The sequence below is a fragment of the Myotis davidii genome, unplaced genomic scaffold (genome assembly GCF_000327345.1).
Source record: "Myotis davidii unplaced genomic scaffold, ASM32734v1 scaffold125, whole genome shotgun sequence".
NCBI classification, from domain to species: Eukaryota; Metazoa; Chordata; class Mammalia; order Chiroptera; family Vespertilionidae; genus Myotis; species Myotis davidii.
In genome coordinates, this window is record NW_006299390.1 from 3,266,317 (window position 1) to 3,282,166 (window position 15,850).

The 15,850-nt window shown below is 38.0% G+C and overlaps 1 protein-coding gene across 3 annotated transcripts in view; it reads right to left on the reverse strand.

Moving 5' to 3' along the window:
* Positions 1-15,845, reverse strand: part of LHFPL3 (lipoma HMGIC fusion partner-like 3) — a 461,462-nt gene extending 445,617 nt beyond the window's left edge. For all 3 annotated transcript variants that reach the window (XM_006774897.2, XM_006774899.2, XM_006774898.2), the window contains exon 1: positions 15,413-15,845. In XM_006774897.2, coding sequence (XP_006774960.1) covers positions 15,413-15,845 — 433 coding nt within the window. The remainder of the gene's footprint in view (positions 1-15,412) is intronic.
* Positions 15,846-15,850: the final 5 nt, after the last annotated feature.

Genomic DNA, 15,850 nt, shown 5'->3' on the forward strand with positions numbered 1-15,850 from the left:
ATTGGTTTTTTTTTTTTTTTTCATTTATAAACTCCATGCTTTTTCTCCTTCCCAGAGAATTTGAATGTCAACTCAAATTTGCAAAGAAGTAGAAGGAGGCAGGGAAGGAGGAGGAACAAAAAGGTTTTGGGGCTCCCTGATTAGATGGTACCTGATCAGTTCTCCTCTTGCAACCTTTATATAAATGTACGTAAATGGAGCAGGGACAGTGGAAACTGCGCAAGATTACTGCTGCTCTGTCACATGCCAGTCCCATCTGCTTAGCTCCTTGAATTATACTGCTCTCTGTCTTTTTGTCTTTTCCTTTGTCCTCTAGATCTTCCCACCTTGTTCTACTCTGATTGTACGGTTGTTACTTTAAAGGCTGAGAACTAAAAGAATTTCTTTTGGATAATAACCTATTTGAAAACAAGTTTATACTCAAATATGTTAGAGTCTACTTGGTTCTCTAACATTTTTATTTTTTGTGGTAAAGTCAAAATTATTAAACCATAAAAATAAAACCTGTTTTCTTCGGTAGAGTTTAAATCACACAGAAATAATAAGATATTCAGTTGCACTGACTCTGTGGGGAAATCACCTATGTTGACCCCTTCTCTAAAAAGAGCAGAGAATTTGTCTTTATACCAGTTCCTAGAATAGAGCTTTGAGTTGTGGCATCAGTTAGTGCATTGGGAGATAAGGCAAATTTACAACAGGCATCCTAGGCACGAGATGTACAATGGTGGTGAAAACAGCCATGACCCCTGCCCTCAAGAAGCTTCCAGTAAGAAGATCAAAAGGAGCTGCAATTGCAGACTACACTTCCTGTGTGAGTCCTATTGATATCATTCTACAGATCCCATCTCCACCCCAAAAAGAAGGTGAAAGGGCACCCATTCCAGGAAGTTCCACAACTTTCTCTCTTCTCTCACTATTATCAATCCCCACACGAACCTAGAATGGGAAGAGCTTCGCCCAACAATAACGGAGTAGCAATGAAATGACAGCTACAAAATGTTCATGATTTCTTTTCTAGATTAAAAGAGAAATAAAGTAATGAGGTCATAGGGGGCTTATATAGAACAATAACCACTAGGTCCTTTACTTTGTTGTTGTTCTTTCTGGGACTGCCTTTCTACAGTGATAATGATGATGATGATGATGATGCCAACAATGATGATTTTTTATTCAGATGAGGAACCTAAGACACAGATAAGCTAAAAAACTGTCCCTAGGTCACACAATGACCTTGTAAATGAAGCAACCACCACACAAACCCAGATGTTTCAGAGCTTATGCACTTATCTATCTATTGTGATATAGCTGCCTCCACACTTTTCTTATTAGTGATACAAAATTCTTTCCAAACCTAGGAAGACCAATCACGAAGCGATCCTAAATATTAGAAAGTATTTCAGTCTCCCGATCTTCTCTAATACACATCATATGCACACAATAAGTAATGATAAAATTAATGATTGAAAGAATTGAAAAAGACTGAGAACCCAAATTACAGTATTTCTGTGATTTTGTTTGGTATTTTTATATTAAAACTAAGAGAAATTAATTACCTTATATGCATAAGCCATTGAAAGTGGAGTTCTTCATTCCTTTGCTCCTAATATATAGTCCAGCTTAGAAAAATATGACATAACTCACTGTGGGAGATTCATGAGTTTTGAATAGTAGGATCAGAAATTATAATTAGTTTGCATACACCAATCCACATTTTTCTGATCCTGTCCCTCTTTTAGCAATGACATAAATTGGTGACTTGGCACTTTGAAGTTTAGAGTATATGAGGCCACAGAACTAAGCAAAGTCAACTGAATATCATCCATGGATTTACATTTTAGGCAATATGGCAGATCAGATGACCAAAAAAAGAAACACAAAAACCCACACATACAAACAAACAAACCCTTTCAAATAGAACACCTCGAAATTCTGCATAAATATCCAGAACATTTTTTAATACACATGGCTGAGCTCATTGTAAGAGAAATCCTTAGAGGTAAGAAAAAAGATAAAGCAAGAATCCAAAGTAACAGCTGAACAGTAAAGCTGACACTGACCTTGGTGGCACCAACTGAATGGTAGTGTTTAGAGTTCCTACTCATCTTTTTCATGATACACATTTAAAAATTATATTATTACAATAGCAATTACTAGAATAAATGGAAGAGTATTTGGGAGCATCTATATGTAAACTTTGCAAAAACATTTATTATATTTACTTCATATCAGAAAAGTAGAATATTAAATTTCACATATATTGGATATACATTCAAGATTAAATATTCTGACTTTGTATAAATGATGCCACCATAATATTTGTAAATATTTTAATAAGTAACTTGAACTTTCTTTCATGAACATCTATTTTCTTTCCTTTTAGGTTATGCTTGAGATGGTTACATGCAATTCCTAATTAAAATTTTTAATGATGATGTCTTCAAAAGTCTCACTCTATATAAGCAGTTTTCCATAAGTTTGTAGCAGCTAATAATGAGTAGAAGAGAATTAAGACATTAGAAAAGAATAGGAGAATAAACCTAAATCAAATAGAAAAAAGGAAATAAAAATAAAAAGCAAAAATTAATGCTATGAAACAGAAGGTAATGGAGATGAACAATGAAGATAAAATTGGCTCTTATAAAGTCTAATAAATCTGACAAACTTTTAGCAAATTGATATAAAGAAAACAAAGACGACATCTACAAACAACTTACATGCTTATAAGAATATGGAGAGTTATATGCCAATAAATTTAAAAATGTAGATGAAATGGAAAAATTCTTAGAAAAATGTATCTTTACAAATTTACTAAAGATGAAATTAAAAATCTGAATGACTCTATAACCATCAAACAGCTGTAATCAGTAGTTTCAAATCTTCCTACAAAGAAATATGAGACCCAGTTTTATAAAATAATTCTATAAAACACAAAAGGATCAGACTATTCCAATAGCACATAAATGCTTTCAAAAACTCAAAAAGAGAATTCTCAACTACTTTTATGAGTCTTATATAATCTTGATACCTAAACCAGATACAGACAGTATGACAAAGGAAGAATAAAAAGACGAGCCTTACTCATGAAAATACTTTTTAAAATATTAAATAAAATATTAGAGTCTGAGACTCACAGTGTATATCAAGTGTTGTTTTTAAAATGCATGATCATTTCAACATTAGAAAATCTAGCATTATAATTCATATTATCAATATATATTCATTCAGAAAAGTCATTTGATCATCACAAGAGATCCAGAAAATGCATTCAATAAAATTCAACCTATATTCACAATCTAAAAACTCCCTATCAATGTAGGAATATAAGAGAACTTCCTTGACGTAATAAATAGTATTTGAAAAGAATCTACTCCATATGTCATACTAAATGGTGAAATATTAAAAGCATTTCCTTTAAAAACAGAAAGACCAAAAGTAAAGAATGTGTTACTCAGGAATGTGTATACTACTATACATATTATATGTATATATGTATATTACATGTATATTTGCATTAGTATTATAAGGAATGTAGACTAATAACACAAAACTCAGTAAAGTGGCTACGTCTGAGTGGATATAATGAGGAAAGTGGGTGGCAGATATACAAATGGTCATTTTATTGTTCTTCTTTACACTATACACACACACAGGCACATATACACAAATGTAAAATATATTATTCATAAAATGTAAAATACGTTATTCATAACATGTTTGGAGATGAACTGAAATAATTCATTTTGCAAATATTAAACAAAATCAGAATGATGGCTAGGCTAAGTAACATTATAGCTACAATAGAAATGTAAATCACCTTCTCTTTCATTGTACAAGGTCAAGCTTGCCTTCATATAAGTCATACTTCTACACTAAACAGATAATACTTTACACATTTGAGAATAAATTCTCATGTCATCATGAAACTTGGAGAAGGAAAAATCATATATGAGACTCATTCTATTACTTGAATAAATCTAACACCATTAAAACTTAAGTTTTAGGGACCACCTCTCAGTCATTCGGCTGGTTTTCTAGAGCTTTTGTGTAAAAAAAGAAATCAATTCTTCAACAGTGCACAACGGAAGAGAACAGCCCTTGTCAAATGAATGAACTCATATTGATTGCAGGACTTTTCTCCTTTGTTCTACACACAGTAAATCAGTCCTCGTCTTCTAAGAGTCCCACAGGAATGGGAGGGTGCCGTATTGAACTGCAGGACCAGGACAGGTTTTGGTTTTCTGGCCTATCCAGGCACAGACACTTCAGTAGACACTGGGGCCAGAGTCAGGCACTGGGGCTAATGAGGGGGACATTTTGTGAGGGCTAAAAATAATGTTTTTGAATGTAAGATGGAAATAAAGGCTTGATGTTAAGCCGGAAAGTGTGCTTTTTGGAAGGTTTTCTCTAATGAACTTTCTGCACTTCAGGGTCCCCCCAAAAATAAAATAGATACCATACTGAGCTGAGGTCCCATGTTTTGAAAGGAAAAAAAAGAACAGAATTTGTGTGTTTTTCAAGTGGGTTCTAGTGACAAAAAGCTATGTGACAGTGTACAACTGTGCCCAGTTGCAACAGCTAGGAAGAAAGCAGTCACTCCTTCTTTTTGTTGTTATTGTTGGGTGTGTTTTTTTGTTTGTTTGTTTTTGTTTTTTAAGGAAATGGAGACTCAAATAAGATAGGTTGGAGCTAGTAATGAGATGAGATGCAATTTTTTATTCTGATCCTATGACACATTATTTGCCTGTGGCTGGGGTCCATATTCTGAGTTATTGTAAATATTATTTTTAAATTCTGAAAAGTCCTTAAAGTTTCCCAAGAAATGGAATTTCAAGCTCTACTTTTTTTCATTTGCAAACATGCTTGGGCTGCTGCAGAGATGCAATTATAATGCATAGTTCATGGCCACCAAGATCAAATGGCTGCTTAGAATCCTGTAGTTCTGAATTCCTCAACTTCTTTTGAATTCTCCAGTGATGTCCAAGTTACACAAACGTGTCCATCTCCAGGCTACGAAACAAGTCAAAATGTTCCAGTGGAAGACCATGCCAATGGGTCCTCTAAAAATGCAGGCCACTCAAGTCACAAAAGTTTCCTAGGTTAGGTGTAATAGAGACTAATTAAAAGAATTTACATCAAGGCAATGCGTTACAGGAGGAGTTGGCTTTTCCCTTGTAGGTAAAAGGAGCTTTCCTCCTACTGCATGCGTTCTGGATAAATCCCTTTTCTCATTCTTTTTCAAGCTTCATATTTTATCCTCTACGCTCCTTCCTCTAAAATGTTACAAGTACTGTCAGGGTGAAAATGGCTCTGGACCTGACCCTATAAAAGGCGACGTCCTGAGAAGCACAAGATGACAGGGCTGGAGCTCCCTCTAGAGCCCATCCTGCAGCGAATGGAGGGGTCTTCAGCAAAATGAACTAAGATTTGGGGTGGATCTGCCCATTTCCCCATCCTCGCTCATCTTGCTGGAGAGACCTGTCCAGGAGACCGAAAGGTCTTAAAGAGCAGAGCTGCTCACAATGACCTACAGGACGTCTCGCTGTGCTCACCAGCAGCTCTGCACCTGCACCTCTCAAGATACTTAGTTCATAAGTTCTCTTGTCAACATCAACGCTGGGTATTCGCCATAAAAGGGATATTGGTAATATAATATGTAAAGCAGAGAATGTTCATTTGTTCAGTTTTCAATCCAGTGGTTTAGGTCACAGTCATAGATGTAGTAATAGCTGATACTCTCATTTTATAATAAGCTGATGCTTTTAAACTTGAAATGAAAATTTTAATCACAAGCAATGATGGGGTTTGTTTTTTTAAGCTTCTTTAGAAAAGCTACAGAAATTGGCATGTTAATAAAAAAAACAGCAATATAATTGTCATTTGAGCATAAATCGGAGAATCTTAAATCACTGCTTTCTTTGCTTTGGGAGAAAAATAAAGGTTCGCAGATGTAATATTGAGAAACCATTTTCAAAACATTACAGCTACATTTAAAACAGTCAGGAAAAAATGCTGCTTTGGATTTGTTCCTGTTGTTATATGATGTTATTACATATTGAGAATATTCCATTTTGCTTTTGGTAACTGTGAGGAAAAAATAATTTAGACATTTCCACATCACTTGGGGAAAATTAAGGATGCCTAAGTACTTAGGTCTTAACATAATCAAAAGATTGGCTCACAATGCCTTTAAAACATGGCTCCCCCCACCCCACCCCAAGTTTGTTGTTGAAATTATTAAGCAGTTTAAAATTATCTCCAAAATACATTCTCATTATTTTGAGTCATTACTCTAGACAAATAAAATGGAAGAGCTAGACCCTGTTAATACAAATTAAACCCTTAACTGAATATGGCGTTTGTTAGTAATGTACAATGTCCATTATAGAAATCACAATGGCATTTATACAATACTGTGTGATTTCTAAAATGATTCCATAGCCATTATCTTTCTTGATCCTCAGAACAAGGTAGGTCTGGCATATACAAGTAGTAAAACAAAAATGTCCTTTAACTTGTATATTGTGAGTTTGATCTTTCTGTCTACTAAGTTTTCTGAATACTATCACTCCTCCAGCCCTATTCTCTTTAATGGTAGCAGCAGTAATAATAACAGTAATCATAGCTAACATTTATTGAGTGCTAGCTCCACTTTTAAACATTTTACATGGATTAATTCAATAATCCTAGAACACAGAAGATAGGTATTTTATTTAATGTCATTATATTGAGGAACTCTAACTCTGGATATCTATGTGTTTGTCTAGGATTATACCATATTTGCCTTCTGCTTTAATTTTACTCTATTTTTTATTTTTCCAACGTTTACTTTGTTGGTAAATGCTCAGAAACACTTGGTTAACAGATGATATCTTTAATATCCATGACTTATAATCTCTTTGTATGTATCTTGAATACAATTACATAAGACTTAGAAAAATAACATGAAAAGTCAAGAGCAGTTAGATAACTTACCCAAAGTCATCCAACCAATAAGTGGCCAAGCCAAGACACAAATCTTATAACCACTTCCCAACTCTGATGCTTCCAGAAGCTGCCAGGTCTATCATTACCCTCTGTGTGACTTGGTGATCCCATCTACCATTACCACTTTCACCACCACCATCAATAAGCAAGTCTATGCCCTAGCTGGTTTGGCTCAGTGGATAGAGCGTCGGCCTGCGGACTGAAAGGTCCCAGGTTCGATTCCGGTCAAGGGCATGTACTTTGGTTGCGGGCACATCCCCAGTAGGGGGTGTGCAGGAGGCAGCTGATCGATGTTTCTCTCTTATCGATGTTTCTAACTCTATCTCTCTCTCCCTTCCTCTCTGTAAAAAATAAATTAAATAAAAAAATTTTAAAAAAGAGCATTTCTGCTTTTGATTCAGGACACAACAGATGATACAGAGTCATTAATGCTGACATGTGCCCTTGTCCTATAGGATACCCAGTCACAGATTGAAAGCAATGAGATCAGAGATATAACCAAGGGGACAGTGTGGGCAAAGAACCACACAGGCTCTAGGTTCAGAAACTGAAAAGGATGGGATGAGGAGTACCTTGTCACACCCAAGCATGTCGGAAGAGAGAAATCTGGTAAAAATGTAGGCAATTATTTTCCCTGTAAATAGCAGTCCCTTCCTTCTGTATCACGTTGATGCAGAATGGGGAACGTGCATATTGAAGACTTATACTAAATAACTGTACATTAAGTTGGGAGCCAAAGAAAGTGGTAGAAATAGTGCTGTGCTGGGAATCGGATGTGTGTTAGTCTCAATTTTTCCAAGATGTAATTTTGGCAAGACTCTTAATTTCTTTCAGACTCCAAGGCAGGAGTCTGAGTACAATTTTTAAGCTTCAATTTCTTCATCCTCAAAAATGGGCATTATAATATTTAACCTGTAGGATTGTTGTAAAGGTTAAACATAATAGACTAAAGCTTTTGCAAATAGTGGTTGCTCAATAGTTAGCATTTACCATTGTTATTTATAAGTAAGTTTTAACATCCATCCAACTTATAAAAGTGTATGAGTCAATATCAATTTGGCACTTGTTTAAATGTTTGCTTGGCTAGATTGTTGCTCAGAGATGGACCATGCCATTTTCTATAGCATGAATGCCCAATAAAATCACACCTGGAAAAATAAGTCTTTTCAATAAATCCATAATCTAATTGGGGCATACTAGCAATAAAAGTCATTAATGGAAGTGAGAAAAGAAAAGCAAAATGTCTCAAATTATTTTGGCTACATATACTTTACCTACTCTACCCTCTAACATAAAATTACCTATAAGATGGTACAAAACTTTCACAATTTTCCAGAAAAGAGAAAATTATTTTTCCAAATTCATATTATGTCTTCATTTTCCTGGACTAGTGTCTTCCAAATATTTTGACTGCAGCCCACAGTAAGTACTACATTATACATCGCAATCCAGTGCGCGCGCACACACACATGTAAATATTTTAGGAAATAAAGGTTTCATAAAATCTTTATTATCTATATTCATATGTTCTATTTTGTTTCAATCCAAGTTTTAATGCTGATCACTTACATACTGAATTGATATCAGGACCCATCAAAGTGTCACCAACTATATTTGTAAAACACTGCAGTACAGCATTCCTTTTCCTATAAAGATTTTCAAAAAAAATACCAACTAGTCAGTACTACACCTTGTCCAGTTAACTGGTTAAAATGTGAATATTCAGTTAACTAATATTTGGTATTCCATAGATCCACAATATTCCTGGTTATTATCTGAATCTTAGATAAATTCAATTAATCTAGCTTATACTATACATGTAATTAAAATGTTCTGTAAATATATTTACCCTAGGTGCTCATTGTCAGTTCTCTTTCCCCACTAAAGGCACTCTACAAATCAATTTAGCTTCACAATCTGTAACTAGATTTCCAAAGAGAAACTATAGAACGCTTTTTATCGAATTTTACAATGACCTTTCTTTCTTAGGTTTGCTTATTTTAATCCTCCATTCCCATCTACCATACAAGAAGTTCAATCATCTCTCCCTTGAATACCTTGATCTTAGAATCCATTATAACTCCCAGCATGAGGGAAGGGGGTGGAGCCATAATTTTTCTTTCTTGGTAATTGAGATTTGCACACAGCTTTGCACTGTAATACGCATTCCAGCTTTCTGCTTGTCCTGTGTAAATGCGTTTTTAAGCATTGATTATATCAAATTCCATAGGCTTTTCCACCTTGAATTTTTTCCAATCTTTTTTATTCATCCTTCATTTATTTTTGGTGTCACTCTTCTAATCCCTGTCATTCTTCACAGCTGGTTTTCAAATACTGAGCCCTCTGACAATGATAATAGACATTTCCGATTTTGATTTTATGTCTCACTCTTAATCTTCATTACAACAACAAAAAAAGGGGGCTGTACAGGGCACTCCCCTCATAGACTATGTGCACCGATAGTCTCTAGACCAGTGATGGCGAACCTTTTGAGCTCGGCGTGTCAGCATTTTGAAAAACCCTAACTTAACTCTGGTGCCGCGTCACATATAGAAATTTTTTGATCTTTGCAACCATAGTAAAACAAAGACTTATATTTTTGATATTTATTTTATATATTTAAATGCCATTTAATAAAGAAAAATCAACCACTACGACGCATTCGGTACTGAAACTAAAGGTGAGTTCCCTTCAAACTCCGGTTTGCCATTCTTTTCTAACAGGGAAAAGAAATATGGAGAATACTCTTGATTAAGTTATGCATGAAATCTTTTCTGATCAACTATTATTTACCATTCATGTTACTACCTTTCACTATTCTCCCACTAGCTCTTTCATTGATAAGCCATAATCTCAAGACTTCACGCAATTAGACTAACTTCACTCAGCCTGTCAATTGCAATCCCTTCTCCTATGAAACACATACACACAGTCCCTACCCTGCCGGAGACCTGGCTTTATTAGGCTGGAGAAGATGTCAGAGTCCAGGTTTGTGAGACCAATTCAACACCACATGATCTCACTCATTCATGGATAATTGAGACCATTAGAAACTTTTGAACAATAATAGATACAGAGGCAGAGCTGCCTCAAACAGAGTGTCAAACTGCAGCTGGAAGGCCGGGGAGGGTTCGGGGATGGACACATATGTAATACCCTTTGTAATAAAAAATAAAATTTAAAAAACAAAACAAAACAAAAAAAAAACAGTTTCATGCCAGCAACTCTATTTCAGAAAGGTTTGCTTTCTTCTTTCATTCTGTCCAAGAGAAGTTCAATAAGATTCATGTCTAGACTGATCAAAAAATTATTTATCTTCTTTTTGCAAGCCACTCATTTCTCTGTTCTACTTGAGGAAAAGAGATGAGAAATGTGCTCAAGATTATAGTTAGGGCAATTTAACTATGAATGGTACAATGATCCTGTGTAGTAGGAGTGTCATAGAATCGTGGCTATAATTTGAGAGCTGCATGATATTAATTATGTGAACATTTAGCATTCTGGAAAAGATTGTTTTTGGTTTATTTCTTTTTACAAATGCCTCAGTGACTTTTCATAACAGCTTTATGTCTAAGTCATCAAATATTTTATCTACTATTTGCTAAATGCACCAGCCTCTTGTTTTCCATTGTTATTATTTTCTGGTTATTGTTAAGGATAAAGGTCAGTTCCTTGGTCTTTCCTCGTATCCAATAAAAATTCCAGTTTACTCATTATAAAGAAAAATCATATTAATTAAAGCTGGTAGTGACCCCCAAAGTTCAAATCTATTATGCAAATTACACTTTAAAATTCTCCTAATGCCCGGCCAGTGTGTCTCCGTTGGTAGTGTCATCCCATGCACCAAGAGGTGGCTGCTCGATTCCCAGTGATCTGAAGTTCTTTCTACTCCCCTTTGCTCAGTTTATCTCATTACACCACACATAAAAGTGCGTTGAGCCACATACTGCAACTATAGCTATATGTTCTGCTATTCCTTTTTATTTTATTTTTTTAATTTTGTTTACTTTGAAAGATTTCTAAGGTATGCACATAAAATGTAATATACTGACCTGGCCATCTGGACTTTCTTTACTGGGTCAGAGCCTCATACCATACATAAGCAATAATCACTTAATAATCGTTTCATGTTAAGTATCTGATACCACTTTCTGGTAAGGTATGTAAGAATGTGTGTATGTATTTATGATTTATAGAAGTATATAAGTATCTTGTCAACATTTTACAGTGGATAAAAGCTGTTAAATGTGCAGCCTTGCACTAACGAAAAAAAATCAACTGATAGTATATATTATGAGTTATATGGATCCTGTCATTTTTCACACATAGTCACTCAAAATCTCACTGTTATAAAAATCATTTGTTTTGCCTGGTCAGTGTGGCTCAGGGGTTGAGCATCAGCCTTTGAACCAGGAGGTCACAGTTCAATTCCCTGTCATGGCACTCACCACAGGGTGTGGCCTCAATCCCCAGTAGGGGGCGTGCAGGAGAACCCGGGACCTTTCAGTCCGCAGGCCAACGCTCTATCCACTGAGCCAAACCGGTTTCGGCCAGTATAAATATTTTTAAATCATGTTTTGACATTCACATTAATGTATTTTCCCTCTACTCTGTCATATTCCTTTCACATGACATAAAAGTAAATAAACAAAAACCCCACCAGTTTCTAAATTCTCATTTTCAAATAATTTCCCTATAAGTTTGACTTAGTAAATAAAATATTCTTAAAAGTAGAATGTGTTGTTAGGAAATGAAAACTGCCCTCAGTGGTGGTATACATTCTTTGCTCTGTATCTGGGGAAGTGTTTAAAGTACTCTGGCAGGGGAACCCCTCCCCCCGCCCCCCAAAGAAATGGTGATTATGTAACTGAATTTAGGATGGATTAGCAGCTCTTTGAGGCAAGATCTTGCTTCCTCATACTGCTCAGCATCAGCCATTGCTAGGAACTGGCGTTGGTCCTGAATGCTGAGTCTGCAACTTGAGTAAATCCCAACCTTGTTCCCTTTTCAGAGCACAGGCATCGTAACTCCACACGCTCAGGGCCACCCATGTGAGCAGGCTTGGCGGGCTCCCTGACAGGTCAAAGAAGAGCACATCCGCCCGATGCCCAGAAAGGAGCAACGGGGAAACCTGGAGGACACATACTCCTCCTTCTGGGTTGTTCCTGAAAGCACATGTATTATTTTTCTGTCGTCAGTCTTTATATCAGGCATGGCCCCTAAGTATAGGACCACATCCAACAGTAGTGCGACTTTAGCTCCTTGTTCTGAAGTTTCACTCCACTGAGGTTAATAATGAGTTAGAGGGGAGAGCAAGAGGAAGAGGGCAGGTGTTCATAATAGCACCGTTAATTATATAGAAGAGCAATAGCATTGTCAGGTCCAATAAACTAGGTACTTTTTCTAGTTTATTGTTCAGAATCAGAAAAAGAATAATTCTTGATGTTGTATTGCCACAAGAAAATCTGCCTCATCACCTTCGTGTATCATTTCATATGGGATTTTATATTCTGCCTGACTTTAATTAATGATGTTACTATATTAAAATGCCTACATAACTAAATACACAAGTTAATCACTTGACTTTCAGTGAGGGTTAAACAGTCTCTAAAGAGCAAATGGTACAGTCTCTTTCATAGCTAGCACATTACACTTGAGTTAGCCTTGGGACAGTTAAAAGTATGAAAAGTCTCCTTAACATTAAAAAGGAATAGTCTAAACGCTAGAAACTAAACTTTGAAAGTAACTTATAATATATTATATTAAATTTCTTGTTACTGTCACGAGATTTAAAAACAAAACTACATTAGCCCTATAGGTTTGGCTCAATGGATAGATAGTCGGCCTGCGGACTGAAGGGTCCTGGGTTCGATTCCGGTCAAGGGCACATGCCCGGGTTGCAGGCTCGATCCCCAGTAGGAGGTGTGCGGAGGCAACCCATCAATGATTCTCTCTCATCTTTGATGTTTCAATCTCTCTCTCCTTCTCCCTTCCTCTCTGAAATCAATAAAAATAATAATAAGATACATTATCTAATATATTAAAAAAACAAAACCACATTAAATATGACATTCTTCATAAATATCTTCTGTAAACCATTCCTCAGAAAAATATGTGGATATAACTGACTGATTCTTAACTGCTCCATTGTCATTATCCATTCTTTTTAATTAATATACTTCATTAATAAAGTTATGTCTTTCTGTGGTTTATCTAGAAATAAAATATCAAATAAATTGCAAATAAAGGATTTTAAAAGTATGTCTAGAACTTAAGGACCTGTACCACTCCAAAAATGAAGTAAATGTCCTTGTATCATCTTTAGTACAAAGGCTACCATCACATTTTGCATTGACATATAGGAAACAAGGTGGTATATTTATGTAAAATTTCTAGAAAAAAGACATTATGCTTCACTACCGCAGAACAAGTTATTTTTGTGTACTCTATTCCAGGAAGAGGAAGGAAAAAATATTTTAATAGTTGCAGTTTGTATTAACTTCAAAGCTGGTAATTCTTTTCCAAAGATGGCTTGCTTTCTTCTTAAAAGAAATTTTTAGAAAACCCCTTTGGTTTAGAGTACAAAAATCTTATTAAAATAAAATATTTAGAAATATGTTGTTGAGAAATCACTTGCAAATTACAGTCAGACCTTTGAAAATCAATCTAATTTGAATCACCAGTCTAAATAGGTCATTTAACTTAGAAAAATTAAAATGAGTTGCACAGGGTCACCTCTTTTTCTAAAACACCTGCATCCTCAATGTCCTATTGTCTTCAAAGTCAAACAAGAATTAAGTGTCAAGAACAACTATAATACACTAATTTATTCCAAATCTCAACGTTAGTCTGCATGTGAAATGGCCATAAAAGTTTACATTATATATGAAAACAGTGTGTGTGGGGGGGGGCGGTGGTGGCGGGGTGCTTCAAGAAGTTTGAAATGGAAGGACAGCCTGCAAAGCAGAGAACTCTTACATTTCCGGAGGATAATGGTATGTGTGTGGGGGCCTCTACTGGTGCTCTGCTCTTGCCTTTCACATGGGGCACATTCACAGTTCATGGCGAATCACAAGCAGCTCATACAAACTTAATACAAAGCGAGTACTTCCATTCTCGTTTGGCCTCCCACAAGCTTCTCTTATATCAAACTGCCAATATAAGATCATGAACCTGATCTCGCCTGTCCAGCACCTTTAAAGACTTTATCAGTCTAGGACACTCTGGTAAACTCAGGGGTCAAATCCCTACTCCCCAGAAAACCTTCCAGAGCATAGAAATAACTGCAAAATCTTGAAGTGTGAACGCCATCAAATAAAACAAAATACACATGAGAAAAAATTGGCTGCCTGAGATGGCCTTGGTCCCTCCACGCCAGACCATCCATAAAACCAAAAGGACCGCGACAATGCTGGGAAAAGAGGGTGTCCGGTGTCTGAGAAGGGAGTCTGCCTGCAGAGGCAGGGCACCCCAGGTGGCTGGCAGGGTGGGAATCAGCTCCATGGCAGGTAGAGGAAGGAGTCAGTTTTGTCTCATGACTCTCCGAAGCCACCAGGAAATGCACCACATCCTCCCTGGGGGGAAAGTAACTTTGATGCTCAAAAGGAAAAAAAAAAGAAATACTTTCCTATTCTCCAGCTAACAACCACCTATCCCCAACAGGCAAAGAGTGACCGTGATGCTAACGAAATAGGTTTTCCTCTCTGCCCATCTTCCTGAAGCCACTTCCCAAAAATGAGACCTTGATTCTCTCAAGACCCCTCTCCGTGGAAAGACGAAATGGAAGCACCTGTGCTCCGACAAGGACGCACGCCCAAGACTTGACCTCGGGGAATTGCCAAGGAACAGCCCTAAGCTACCTTTTTCTTAAAAGGGTCAAACCCAAAACAACTCAGATTTATTCGTCTCCAGATGCATGATAAATTTTTTGTAACTGCCTGGACCAGAGAGAAACAATTCCACTCCAGCCACCACCATTCCACACACATGGACCCACGACAGAAACCGTCCCGGAGAGGGGCAGCGCAGGCTGACTCCTTCCACGACAACCTCTCCAAATCGGCTTTCCGCCCGGCCGTGCCAGCCCCTCCTTGGGGCTTCCGTGCGCGCCCTGAACCCGGCTTCTCCCCACCCTCAGTTCGGAGTGGACTCGGCCCTGCGCACGCCCTGCCTCCGGCGGACCCTGAGGGGCGGCGTCCCCGCTCTTGGGAGGTTCTCAAAAGCCCCAAGACAAGTCGCTCGCGCCGGGTCCCGGGAACCCCGGGGTTTCCGGCCTCCGGGGGTTCCAGCTACCCCGGATCCCCACGCCTGAGCGGATTAAGTTGCTCGGCCCCCAGCGGCGAGCACAGCCCGGGCCCCTCCCACTCCCGCCCCTCCAGCTCCGGCGCCCGGGGGTCCCCCGCCTCCGCGGAGGTGAGCGCGCACTCACCGGAGGTGAGCTGCATCCAGGCACAGATCTTGTACACGGTCGCCGTGTTGCAGAAAAAGAAGAGAGTAAAGCAGATGATGCAGGCGATGATGAGCATCATGGAGAGGCCGATGAAGAAGGAAGCGGCTTTGAAGGCGCCGGAGGGCAGCGTGGAGAAGTCCGTGAAGCTGCCCCTGCAGGTCAGCTCCCGGGAGAAGCCGTTGCCGATGCAGTAGTGGAAGAGCCCGAAATACCCGGCTTGCGGGGTGTCCACGCCGTCGCCGATCCAGTAGGGCTGGATGAAGCACACCACGTTGACGATGGCAAAGCAGATGGTGAAGATGGCCCACAGCACGCCGATGGCCCGCGAGTTCCGCACATAGTTGGTGTGGTACAGCTTCGCAGCCTCCTGAGCCGGCAGCATCGCGGCGGCGGCGGCGGCGGCTCCGGGCATTCTCC